Genomic DNA, 12,544 nt, shown 5'->3' with positions numbered 1-12,544 from the left:
TGCATTCATTTTTCTTCCGGTGCTGACTGCTGGTTTCGGAGTACATACGCAGTTCGGACCTACTGTATACACATCTGGAGGAGGGAAAATTTAAAAAGAAAAAAAAAAGAAAAAAAAAAGATCTTCAACAGGACGATTTATCCACAAATTGAGATGTGATCAATCATCCTCAGCCATGCCCATGGGTCTGAAAAAAATGAATCGAAGCAAAACCTGTTTATGCAACAAGCGGTGTATCACAAATCGAAATCCGTTGCTGTAGCCGTGGCGGCTAGACAACTCGAATATAAATGATTTGCACGTAGTCTACGGATTAGTAGTTTCTAGTATCTACTGTAGACAGTAGTTATCACGCAACTATTTTCCCCAAAAGCCCGCTGTTAATACCCACCCACTCGGACATACTGATCACTGAGTCCTGACACAGTATGTAAAAGGAGCGCTGCGACATATCATATTCGCATTCTTCAAGATCCGCAACGACGAAGTAAGCATAGATTGGAGTATCCATTGATGAAACAGAAGGAGAAAAACAAACAGGGAATCATAATACCAGTACCAACATGGACACCCCTCGACTCTCCACCGGGAGGATAAGGATATATATATATATATATATATATGTATATATATCCCACACCAAGACATTAACAACCCCTCCCCCCCCCCCTCTACCGCCCAAAAATCTTATGCTTGAGCTTATCCGCCAATCCCTCGGGATGATTATGCTGCTTCTTCTTCACCTCCTTCTCCTTGCGAGTCTCCTCGTCGAGATGGACGTTGCCTTGGCCGCCGCGCTGCTCACCAGCCACAACCCATCAGTTACGCATCCTCGTTATGAGGGGGGGGTTTCAAGGTGAATTTGATAAACAGGGGAAGGCACATACCCCGACATGGTAATTCTCGTCCGTGGAGTTGCGCACCGCCAGCTCGGGGATCATCTCCGCGTCGTGCGGGATCTTCGATGTGGGGCGCACGTTCGGCGAGCCGATGTTGCCTGCGCCGCCGCGCTGTTGTTTTTTTATCATAGGAGTTAGTGGGGTGTAAACGCAAAGGCCACGAGGGGGTTGGTGGTGTTTGCTTACGCCGGCGGAGTAGGCGCCGTCGCCCTGGTCGCCGTAGAGGCCTTCGCGGACGATGCCGGCGTCAATGTATCTGTAGTCGGGGTGAGCGGTTAGATGGAAATCGCAGGGGGGAGGCTTGAGGGGAGTTCTGGAGCCGGGACGTACTGAGTGGGGTCGGCGCCGATGTTGCCTTGGCCTGGTGTGCGTGCGAGAGTGAGTTAGAGGATGGTATGATCATGGGAGTGGGAGGTGTGCGCACCTCCGCGGCCATGCGAGACGATGGGTTCGTGTTCGGGCATGGTATTAGGTGTGTGGAGAGTATTCCTAGGATAGAGATGAGAAAAAGCTCGAGAGGGCGATGGGCTGGGAATTGTATGTCTCCGTCGTACCTGATGAGAAGTATAAGTGATAGCGTACCTATCTTTTGATATAGAGGGGCTGCGGGATACGAGGAACGACCGGGGGCTGTGGAGAGTATAAATATCGATTTATCAATCTGTTGATATCAGGATGATAAGGGTTCAAAGAAACCAGGAATGGAACCCTCGCCAACAGATTCAAATCAGGTAAGATTCAGGTCCTCTAACTCTAAGCCCCTGGAATCGAGATCTCCACGTGATTATATCCTGTACTCCAGAGAAGATGAACTCATTGACGATACTAGGGCTGCGTCCTTCGCCTTGTGACGTCGAGTGGCCGCTGGGCTGATAAGATAACGGGTGCCGTGGATGGATTGATTGGTTCAGGGCAAGTCCAGGAGCGGTTGCTGATAACGGCATCTTGGCGATACTGATATCCATCAGATGAGCAATGGTTATTAGCATTACAAAAGATGACGCTTCGTATAGGATTGAACGGCAGACTTGATCGATTACTGCTGCAAAACTAACACAATACACGGCCTACATTAACCCTATGACAATATGGCATCCTTCTTGAGACAACCCTGGTCTTTTTACACTGCTGATCCGCTGAGAGAATGGTTAAACCATAACCCTCACTACTTCTTTTCGGCGGGAGGTCCACCGCCTGTGGTTGGTAGGCCCATGAAGATCTTGAATGAATCGTAGCTGGGGAAGAGTCAGTATGATTCCATGGGATCGAGGGTCGGGGCAAACTCACATCATCCATTGCAATCCAGTCTGCGAGCATGTGCTGTTAGCTTAACCTCGGGACCTTCTCAAGAAAGAGTACTCACAAGAGTTCCGATCATGACAATTCGGACAGGAAGGCCGTTCCACAGGCCACCAAAACCGATCTCCTTATAGATCCGGCCCATTGCTGCACCGAATGCCTCGCCCGCCTGTCTATTAGCATTCAACTTACTCACCATCACGTCAGCGGGGTGCGACACAACAGCGCAAAGAATACCGGCCATGTAACCACCGGAGAATGCGACTGCGGTCTGCGCGCCCTTGCCATAGTCTGATTTCTTTCCGGGAAGAGATTTGTAGATAGCTTCCACAATGGTCTCAAACGAAGCAAATTTCATCATGGTGTAGGGGATCTGTCGGCCCCAGAGAGGATACAGACCCTTGTACAGACTAACCTTGATCAGCAGATATTCTTGAACACAAAGGCTCCACCTTCAGACAACATAACTTACCCAGCCACTCCTTCCTTAGCGACAACCTGAGAAATGCCAGAGAAGGTCCCTCTCATCTCAGGCGGGATCGTCGTTTGCGTGCGCACCTTGACACCCTCAAACGGGCAAAGGGCGACGTCCGCAATGAGTTCTGCCGATGCACTGGCAGCCAAGTACAAAGAAGTCTTCCATCTCTGGGCACGCTCGGGTCCCACAAGGTCAGAGTAGAACTTCTTGAAGTACTCATACCCGCCGTATTTGAATGCTCCTTGAGCCTTTAGATCATGTCAGTCAGTCCTGGCCGAGACCAGCATCATATCATAAGCTCTCAGCTTACGCTGTATCCAAAGAATGTCGGACTCCAGCCAGTGAAAACACCCCGCATGCCTTCTGCATGCCGGATCACGCGGAATGCCTCCATGTTGCTCTTGTACAGCTTCGAATCTACCTGGCGGCGGCATTTGATGAGATCGAGAGGTGTCACTGCCGTATGAGTAAGGCCCTACGACGGAACATGGTTAGCCAGTATGGCCAATAACCTGAGCTTCTGATACTCACGCAAGCGAGAAGACCGCCAACGGTGCAAGCTGCATAGTATTTCGGAGTCCATGGCTCAATGTGGCCAGTTTTGGCCTGTGCCTTATGGCTAGCGACTTCAAATTCGCGAGAAGCCTCCTTAGCGAACGCATCGGCCTTCTTCTTAGTATCATCAATCACGCTCCAAGCTGGAAAGGGTTCCCGTCTAGTCGATCCCGGGACTCCTGTAGGTTTGGACTGCTCCTGGGAGTGATTCAGAGGGTTCTGCGCATTGAAGGCATTGAGGATTACTCCCTCTGAGGGAAACATGATGGTTGAAATTATTGCAGTAATGATTTTCAACGGATGATGAACTGATGAATTAGTATGTAGAACTTATCCCCACTCTTAGGGCCGGTAGATCAGTATGATGAACGATAATGATGGATGATGATATTGAGTACAATTCTAAGCTCGACTCCCTCTTTAAAGAAAAAGGAATAAGATAGACGGACTTAGTGGACCTATTGACGAACGCACACCAGTGGAAGAAAGAGAAAGGGGAACAAAGAGAAGGGCATTTGAGTCAGCCTGCTGGGGGCAGAAGAACGAAATGACGGATGACGTCGGGGACCTTCATAGTCTCATAGATACTCTCTGCGTCTTGCTTAACTAATTAAGCATCCGTCTGAACTTCTCCGCTTCGGGAGAAACGCCCCTCTCTTTTTCTTCCTCCGCGCCGATCCCGATCCGTCCACAGTTGGTGGGCCACAATCGATAAAATTAACCTTGATTCGAGCTTCGTTGTTGTGCCTACGACGTTCCTTCACTTTTAATTGATCCGGTACTCTTCCCAAATCGCCTCTGTTGTGCAGCGCCAGTAAGAAAGTCGATTGCCGGGTTCAGAATCACCCACCCCCTGCTTATCGCTGTTCTACCCCTCCTCCGATATCGTCTTTGACGCAACATCCTCACCAATCCTCAAAATGGCTTCCTATTTGACCGCCAGCGAGGCATACACACAAGAAAAAATGGCTTCGGGTACCCAGACGACTACAGATCAGGCCGCTTGGGCGGACAAGTACCGCGGGGTTCGTGATGTTCTCCCATCTCCCCGAAATCTTGAACAAAAAGCGGATTTCGAGTTTAACACATGTCATAGGCAACTGTTGAAGATTTAGACCCTCCTCCCGCACTCTCTGTTTCTCCCAGCGACCCCATTGCCTCGGCAATGCTTGCGGCTTATGAGCGCGATTATACCCACCTGACAGTCATCTCCTCGAATCGGGCTCTGCTCGGATACCTCAGCATCCCGCGACTCAAGGAGATGCTCAAGCAAGGCACTGTGAAGGAAACAGATCCGGTCTCGGTGGCGATGCAGCGTTTCAACCGCAAGCGCGGTATTTACAAGGTTATTACCATGGAGACGCCGTTGGAGGAACTGGAAGAGTTCTTCGAGAGCGAGTCCGGCCCGAGCGGGGAGAAGAGGGAGAAGCAACAGTTTGCGGTGGTTACCGATGTGTCGAGGAAATTTGTACTCGGTGTTGCGACCAAGGCTGACTTGGAGGAATTCGTGAAGAGAAGACCGGCATAAACATGAGCTACTGTCCATTTATACCTTGTGACATTTCCATCTTTGAATATACTACAACACATTGCATTTTCGGCGTGACTGATATCCCGATTTGGGCGTGCTTTCAATGTCAAAGCAGATGGGCTAAATACAGATTGCTTTTCATGGACCCTTTACACATTACGATGGGATTTGCGAGTAGTAAGGAGCCGCGACACTGAGGAACGAGCTTCAGAATGGATCACATCATTAGCCAATAAGAACCATGCCCCAAACGCCATCGACTACCTATCGTAGCAAGCTATCAAGTACAAACACAGATATTGAAAGACCCGCTCTACTGGGCTTTTTTCTCTTTTCTTTTCGCGGCCACCTCTCTGTCCTCTTTGTCTTCCAGCCAGGCAACATAGATATAAGTAAACAAGATCACATTGGCAGTGACAGCAGCAGTCACCCCAGCCACGGTCGAGCTCGCTATTAGAATCCAGGTCAGTTTCCAGCCCAAGCAATTCGAAATCAGCTGATGGGACAGACGACATACCACCAAAGTCTACTGTGACAAAGTACATGCCAATGGGACCAACGATCATAGCTGCTGTGAAGCCCAGAAGCTTATAGATAACGTCCCTGATCAGATCGTAAGCCTGGTTGGACTCGATTCATGCATCGGCAATAGTACTTACGCAGGAACTGCAGGGGTGACATCCGAGCTGTCAGGTTTCTCTGGTGCCGGGGCGGCGGCAGCCTCTGCGTACGACTTCTCTTGGGAGTGACGGCCGGCCATTGTGAATGAAATTAGAAGGTAAATTTCCCTAAGAGGTAGCAGTATTGTTGAGTTGAGGCCAAGGTGTTGTTGGATAGATCAGCACGAAAGGATCAATAAGGAAGACAATTGATAATTCTCAACAGCTGAGCCTAGGATGGGCAGATGCCAGGCTCCGTTTCAGGTTTCAAGAAAGCTGATACGTGTATACTGTGGCTTATTGAGATCTTAGTTGCACACTAGTACTTTGAAGACATATCCATGGATGTGTTACTAGTACTGGGCGGAGTTGATGAGATGGAGATGTCATTGACGGGTGGCATGTGATTGGTCAGTTCTTTCAATGCTGAAGCTCTCTCTGTCCAGATGGAAAATAATTCTCAGCAGAGATATTGTTTTATTGGAGATCATGCTGGATCGTAGAACACATTACTTTTGATCATCTGTGATGGATACAACTCTACCCCAGGGTCAGTATCTTCAGCATCTCCATAGAACAAATGCAAGTAGTGAGTGATATTGATGGATTTCCCAGTTGGTCTTAATTGAAGCGCCATCCCACGTGACCGGGGGCGCGTTCGTCGCGTTTTGTTGGGGAAAAAAAAAAAAGAGACAGCGCCGAAGTCGATTTTGGAGAAGCTGGAGAGAGAGCTCGATTCTGGCTGTGTTGTCGGGACATTCTCCCGTCTCTCACTATATCGCCTTATTTATTTTATCATTAATTTCGATCTCGATTGCTTACTGGCTGGCTGCCAAATGAATAATGGACGAATCCGTTCCTGATACCCCCGTCAGCGACAAGAAAATCATCCATAGTACGCCTCCGACCGCCGTCAAGGATGATGCTGAATATGAGACCGTCGCCACTCTTCCGCTCCCTATGCATCACATCCAGCCACTTGCAACACAATCATTGACTCCTACTTCCCAGCGACTGACCCAACCTACGCAAATCATCGAAGTCCCTCATTCGGCGAAAAGCAACATCCAAGTTGCTGCCTCCTCTCCTCTAGGCCCGGCGTCCTCTCCCACCCGTCCTACGCCGCTGGGTGGTCGTCTCTCCAATTTGATGGCACCTCCAGGTACACGATTTTGCCCACCTGCCTCCGCCGGACCTGCGAAGCGAACTCCCGTGATCAACCTTGACGACGACGGCCCGACATACCTCGGTGGGTCCTCCGACGAAGACGCTCATACAACCAGAAGCACCGACATCAAACCGTCGATGTTCACCAAATCTTCGCGCAGCCCCGAAAAAGTCTTGAATTCTCCCGTAGGTGCCAATTCGTCGTCCATGGATCGCTTCAAGGAGATCACCGCGTCTGCGGTCTATAATCCTGGGGCTAAGCGCCCTGCTTCGCAAATGGATCCGACTCCCAAAGGGATCCCTGTCAAAAAGATACGGCAGAGTGGTCCTTCCCGCGCTCAGCCAGTCGAGGTGAATGTAGTGTCATTGCAGGACATTGAAGACTACCAGACTCGAGTCAAGGTCGAGAGAATGCTTAGAGTGATGCCGCAGAAATCGGTCCGGACTTGTATGCAGGCCCTCTTGTTCAAACGGGGAAACTACGAAGATGCGCTAGATCATCTAGCAAATACGGATGAACACGATGCAATTGGTTCGTCGGAGGATGAATTGAATACGACTCAGCAGGCAGAGCATATTGCGCCAGCGAAACAGAACATCAAAGCCCGCGGGAAAATTCAAGACAAGTGGTCGGCCATGAACCTGCAGAAGAATCTGGCAAGCCAACGAACCCAATCGCTATCGCAAATACAAATACAGCCGTCAGAGGAAGAACTGAAGCCCCGGCGACGATTAATTCGAGGCCCCAAGGCTCGCGCCTCTTCTCCCAGTCCTGCTCCTTCCGACACGCCCCCAAAGAAAAAGCCTGGGCGATTGGTCCAGGGGCGGAAACAGCCTTCTCCCGCACGCTCTGAATCTCCCGAAGCTCCTTTGATTATTACGGACGATTCTGACTCTGCCGCTGATGAACCTTTCGCAACCGGCGAATCAGAAATCAGTGTTCTTAAGTTCATTAACACTTGCCAAGCCGTGGAACTCGCAGACCTGGCAGCAACAACTGAAGACGTCGCGAAGATCATCATCTCTCACCGTCCCTTCAGAATATTAGACGCAGTCCGCGCTGTGCCAGCACCAACGAGTGAAAATGCCAAACCTAAGGGTGCTAGAGGGCGCAAGACGCCAAAGCCTATTGGAGACAAGATTGTGGATAAATGCCTTGATATGTGGGTAGGTTACGAGGCAGTCGATTCGTTGGTTGCAACGTGCGAAGAACTTGGCCGCCCAGTTGCGGCGGAGATGAAGAAATGGGGCGTCGACATCTTCGGAAAACGTGATGGAGAACTGGAGCTTGTATCGATCGACAGAGAATCGCATGATTCTGGCATTGGCACTCCAGCCAGCCAGCCCACCGATGAGGACAGCGACGGCCCTGCATCCGGCTCCCGCAGGAGCCGGTTCATCTCTCAGCCAAGTATCATGAATGAGAACCTCAAGATGAAAGACTATCAGGTGGTGGGCATCAACTGGCTGTCGCTGCTCTTCGATAAAAAACTGAGCTGCATTCTGGCAGACGACATGGGTCTCGGAAAGACGTGCCAAGTCATTGCCTTTCTGGCGCACCTGTACGAGAAGGGCATTAAGGGGCCTCATCTGGTAGTGGTGCCCTCATCCACGATTGAAAATTGGCTCCGAGAATTTCAGAAGTTCTGTCCTACGCTGTCCGTTATGCCCTACTATGCCGGACAAGCCGAGCGGGCTCAAATCCGCCAGACAATTGAGGACAATCGCGACGATATCAACGTCATCATCACGACCTACACAGTCGCAAAGGCCAAGGTTGATGCTCACTTTTTGCGCAACATGAACTTCTGTGTATGTGTCTACGACGAAGGCCACATGCTCAAGAGCAGTACATCGGTCCTGTACGAGAAACTCATTCGCATCTCCGCTCGTTTCCGGCTCCTTTTGACTGGAACACCACTGCAAAATAACCTTCAGGAGCTGGCCTCCCTGCTGGGCTTCATCCTTCCCAAGGTCTTTCAGGAACGCAAAGAGGATCTTCAATACATTTTTGCAAACAAAGCAAAGACTGTGGACGACTCTCACTCTACACTGTTATCAGCGCAGCGTATCGAGAGAGCCAAGTCTATGCTCAAACCCTTTGTCTTGCGGCGAAAAAAGCATCAGGTCATCGATCTGCCTCGTAAGATCTCTCACGTCGAATATTGCCAGCTGAACAGTGCTCAAAAGGAGATCTATGAGCATGAGCAGGAAGAAGTCCGCCAGCTGCTGGCTGACCGGGCCGCCGGGAAGAAAACGGGCAACAGATCCGCCAACATCTTGATGAAACTTCGTCAGGCCGCTATCCATCCTCTTTTGTACAGACGTCACTACACTGATACCATCCTCAGCCGTATGGCCAAAGCATGCCTAAAGGAGGAGCAGTGGTCCCAATCCAACCCAAATATCATTTTTGAAGAGCTGCAAGCATACAATGACTTCGAATGCCACTCTCTCTGCATCAATCACCCCAACTCCCTTGGCAAATTCGCTCTGAAAAATGACGAATGGATGAACTCAGGAAAGGTCGACAAGCTTTGCGAGTTACTCAAACGGTTCAAAGAAAACGGTGACCGAACCCTAGTGTTTTCCCAATTCACCATGGTCATGGATATCCTCGAGCACGTGCTGGAAACTCTTCACCTCGAATTCGTCCGGCTGGACGGCCGAACGAACGTCGAAGATCGCCAGTCTATCCTGGACGCTTTCCACGAGAGAACCGACATCCCGGTATTCCTCCTCTCAACCAAAGCCGGTGGCGCAGGTATCAATTTAGCCTGCGCGAATAAAGTCGTCATCTTCGATTCCAGCTTCAACCCGCAGGAAGACGTGCAGGCGGAGAACCGTGCGCATCGCGTGGGTCAGACACAGGAGGTAGAAGTCATCCGGCTCGTGACGAAGGATACCATTGAGGAGCAGATCTATGCTCTCGGCCAGACCAAGTTGGCTCTCGACCAGGCTGTTGCCGGCGACGAGACGGACAACAAGAAGGGCGAGGAAGCTGGGATGAAGGTCGTGGAGGATATGGTACTTGCGAATCTGGGGCAGGACAAGGCAACAACAACAGCCTGATGACCGAAGAGGAAAAAAGGCCTCGTCTGATCTCATTCGTGCATTTTCTGGAGCTGGAGACAGATCTTGGTCTCGTTCTGACCAGCTCCGCATCTCTGCTTAGAAGGCGTATTTTTTTGTTACCTTGTTTACTTTCTCATGCCTTGGTGTCAGCGAGCTTTCTGTCTGCATATCATCATCATGTCATCGCCCTGTCGAAAGATACATGCATTTTTGAATTTCTTTTTAGTTTTCTTTTTTCGTGAAATCACCGCTTGTGGTGTTTGGCAGACCTGCATCAAGTCTCTGTCTTCGTCTCTGTCCCTATCAGTTATAGTCGTTCATTCGGGGGTTCTATAGATGGCATTAACCAGTGCCTGTGGCAGCTGGTCATGACTGGAGCATTACAGGGTTGGTTGTTTAGTTTACAAATGCATGATTATCCTCTTGTCTTTGGCGGAAGGATGTCAATTTTCACTCCCAATACACTGTTTTGAGTATCACTTGGGTAGATGAAGCCAGGGTGGGCACCGTTTTGGATGGACTGAAGGATAAGAGTAACAAGCACGGACTGTGCGGATCATGGGAATCTATGAACATGAACAATAAATATAAAGAGAAGAAGAAAAAACTCCACAGAATTCACACCGGGACATGCAAAAACGAGAACCAAGCTATGCAGTCAATCAGGAATGCACACAGAAAAGACCAGTCAAGGGAACCACCGAGGGTTCTCTCAGAAAACTGGAGGTGCAAGAATAAATTTCTATGAGGTATGTCAAAACGCCAAGGTCAAAATCAACGAGGTCTATGCAGCAAGCTCTGGCTTCTGAGTCGCCTCTGTCGCAGGGACGGAGACGTCAATGGGTTGGGCTTCCGGCTTCGACTTGACGGGTGCCGGGATGGAGTTGGTGCGGATGGGACCGCCTCCGCTCACAGCGGGTGAGGGCGCCTTTGGTCGCGGGGCGCCACTGGCGGCACGCGCGGTCTCGTTGTTCTCGAGGGCGTGCTTTACGGCCGCGTCGCGGGCGGTGGAGTCCGTCTCGGTTTTCTTGTAGACGGACTTGTCGGCGAGGTTGAGGATCTCGTCGACCTGCGCGGCGGCTGGGAGAAGGTCGTCGAATTTCAGGAAGTGGCAGTAGTCAGTGTAGGATTTGGCGGCCTTTGCGTCCTTGAATTCTCGGTTCCTGCCAGGGATGAGAATGTTCAGAAGGAATTTCGTGTTGCCGAACCGGTTCTCGGCCTCGATGCAGGCGCGCAGGTAGTCGCGGACTACCTCCCTCCAGGGCAATAGGCCGCCCTCTGCTTCGGAGCGGAAACACGATGGGTTCGACTCGGCGGCTGTGGCGATCATGGCGCCGTCGACTTCGAACTCCTTCATCAGCGCTAGCGCCTCGTCGCGGGATGTGACATCACCGTTCATGACACAGGCCACACCAGCGTCGCGACAGATTGAAGCAACCATCCGCAACTGATCGCGGATGGCGCGCTCGCGCGGCCGCATGGGTGTCGTGCGGCAATGAACAGTCAGTCCCGTGATACCTGTCGCGACGAGTCTCCTGACCAAAGCCTCGGTCTTTTCCGGTGTTTCTAGGATGCGAATTTTCACCGAGATGCCGATTTGGAACGGGTTGCCGACTTCGCGCACGAGGGACTCGAGGATAGAGACGAGCTTATCGGGTGTGCGCAGCAAGGCCGCGCCCATTCCACCACTGGTACTGAAGGGCTTGGGACATCCCGAGTTGACATCAATTCCAGCCACATCGCCTGCGACAAGTTTGGCTGCCTCGACGGCCAACTCCGGAGAGGCGGTACCGATCTGAAATACCAGCCTTCCCTTCTCGCGCACCGGATCGATGCGGTATAAGATGGATTCTTGTGGAGGCTTGTCTGAGCGTCCGCCGTTCGAGGGAAGTCTGGTATACTCGATGGTTCCGTTGCGGGGATTCACGCGGCGGGTGGCTCCGATGAGCGATCGATCTATTGTCTCGGGACCCCAAACGAGGTCTGCGCCATACTTGAGAGCGAGAAGACGAGATGGCAGTTCTCCAGATCGCACCATCGGCGCGAGAACTATTTTGCCACGATAGTCGACTCCATTGGCGGGGATAGGAACGCGAGGGGATGTAGTAAGCGTAGTCATTGCGGATCGGAGGAACCTCAGCATAGCATTATCGATGTTCTCGTGTGGGTGACGAAGATTGTGCAGATGAAACGGCGAATTAGCGTATGCAAACCAAAAAAAAAGTAGTCAGAGTATATTGTAGGAAATCAACAATATTTCAATTGTCGATGAGAAAGAGAGAGATTCAAAAAAGCGGAGACGGAAAAAGTAGACATCACGTGAAGATAGTCGATAAGCCACCGGGGAAGACGGAGGACTCCGATGATTATTGAAGGTATGCAACCAGAGACATAGGAGGCGCAAAGTATATCAGTATTTCTTGTGGCTCGTGTCTCGAGTATTCTATTGTGGTTGTCCTGCAGCCCATACGGCACATAAGTGGGACTATACCCCTTCGATTCTCACCTCATAGCTACTACATGATGAAGGTGGTGAAGGTGGTGAAGTACATTGGTACCTGTTTAGTAAGATTGAGTGAGGAGATATTGAAGAGTTGAGGACTCTTGAGACGTTCTTCGAGAGATGAATCGGATTGGAATTAAGGTTAGTTCGGTCTAGTCCCTATCCCCTATCCCTGTAGATAATCAGGGCCGCAACTCAATCGCACTGTTCTCTTTCGGGAATAATGGATATGTCGTCTGGATAAGGTATTGTTCAGGAAGGCCGTAGAGTAACATGATGGCAATCCATAGAACTGTCAACTCTAAATACATCATGCAGGAAGACGCTAGTAATCACTTGGAGTCACTATTGACTATAACATTGGAGCTCTCCGAGAAT

The 12,544-nt window shown here is 50.6% G+C and overlaps 6 protein-coding genes across 6 annotated transcripts, besides 3 other annotated features; 2 read left to right on the top strand and 4 right to left on the bottom strand.

Annotated features, from left to right (window-relative positions):
* Positions 1 to 92: 92 nt before the first annotated feature.
* Positions 93 to 119: a microsatellite.
* Positions 120 to 599: 480 nt separating this feature from the next.
* Positions 600 to 633: a microsatellite.
* Positions 601 to 633: a microsatellite.
* Positions 634 to 671: 38 nt separating this feature from the next.
* On the bottom strand, positions 672 to 1,363 carry ACLA_036420 (DUF3602 domain-containing protein; the record flags this gene model as incomplete). The annotated part of the gene is made up of 5 exons (XM_001270863.1): positions 672 to 797; positions 888 to 1,010; positions 1,086 to 1,155; positions 1,230 to 1,260; positions 1,324 to 1,363. 5 exons carry the CDS (start codon positions 1,361 to 1,363, stop codon positions 672 to 674), a joined length of 390 nt encoding a protein of 129 aa, XP_001270864.1.
* A 701-nt stretch (positions 1,364 to 2,064) lies between these two features.
* On the bottom strand, positions 2,065 to 3,495 carry ACLA_036410 (putative mitochondrial phosphate carrier protein; the record flags this gene model as incomplete). Its single annotated transcript, XM_001270862.1, has 6 exons — positions 2,065 to 2,134; positions 2,187 to 2,206; positions 2,263 to 2,608; positions 2,671 to 2,924; positions 2,987 to 3,151; positions 3,208 to 3,495. The coding sequence occupies 6 exons, from the start codon at positions 3,493 to 3,495 to the stop codon at positions 2,065 to 2,067; spliced, it is 1,143 nt and encodes a 380-aa protein (XP_001270863.1).
* A 656-nt stretch (positions 3,496 to 4,151) lies between these two features.
* On the top strand, positions 4,152 to 4,759 carry ACLA_036400 (putative cystathionine beta-synthase (beta-thionase); the record flags this gene model as incomplete). Its single annotated transcript, XM_001270861.1, has 2 exons — positions 4,152 to 4,256; positions 4,328 to 4,759. The coding sequence occupies 2 exons, from the start codon at positions 4,152 to 4,154 to the stop codon at positions 4,757 to 4,759; spliced, it is 537 nt and encodes a 178-aa protein (XP_001270862.1).
* Positions 4,760 to 5,075: 316 nt separating this feature from the next.
* On the bottom strand, positions 5,076 to 5,522 carry ACLA_036390 (vacuolar ATPase assembly integral membrane protein VMA21; the record flags this gene model as incomplete). The annotated part of the gene is made up of 3 exons (XM_001270860.1): positions 5,076 to 5,212; positions 5,280 to 5,365; positions 5,422 to 5,522. The coding sequence occupies 3 exons, from the start codon at positions 5,520 to 5,522 to the stop codon at positions 5,076 to 5,078; spliced, it is 324 nt and encodes a 107-aa protein (XP_001270861.1).
* Positions 5,523 to 6,264: 742 nt separating this feature from the next.
* Positions 6,265 to 9,660, top strand: ACLA_036380 (DEAD/DEAH box helicase; the record flags this gene model as incomplete). Its single annotated transcript, XM_001270859.1, has 1 exon — positions 6,265 to 9,660. The coding sequence occupies one exon, from the start codon at positions 6,265 to 6,267 to the stop codon at positions 9,658 to 9,660; it is 3,396 nt and encodes a 1,131-aa protein (XP_001270860.1).
* A 787-nt stretch (positions 9,661 to 10,447) lies between these two features.
* On the bottom strand, positions 10,448 to 11,782 carry ACLA_036370 (tRNA-dihydrouridine(20) synthase (NAD(+)); the record flags this gene model as incomplete). Its single annotated transcript, XM_001270858.1, has 1 exon — positions 10,448 to 11,782. The coding sequence occupies one exon, from the start codon at positions 11,780 to 11,782 to the stop codon at positions 10,448 to 10,450; it is 1,335 nt and encodes a 444-aa protein (XP_001270859.1).
* Positions 11,783 to 12,544: the final 762 nt, after the last annotated feature.

This window comes from Aspergillus clavatus, genomic scaffold (genome assembly GCF_000002715.2).
Source record: "Aspergillus clavatus NRRL 1 1099423829802 genomic scaffold, whole genome shotgun sequence".
Taxonomy (NCBI): Eukaryota; Fungi; Ascomycota; class Eurotiomycetes; order Eurotiales; family Aspergillaceae; genus Aspergillus; species Aspergillus clavatus.
This window is presented reverse-complemented; position numbering and strand designations above follow the sequence as displayed.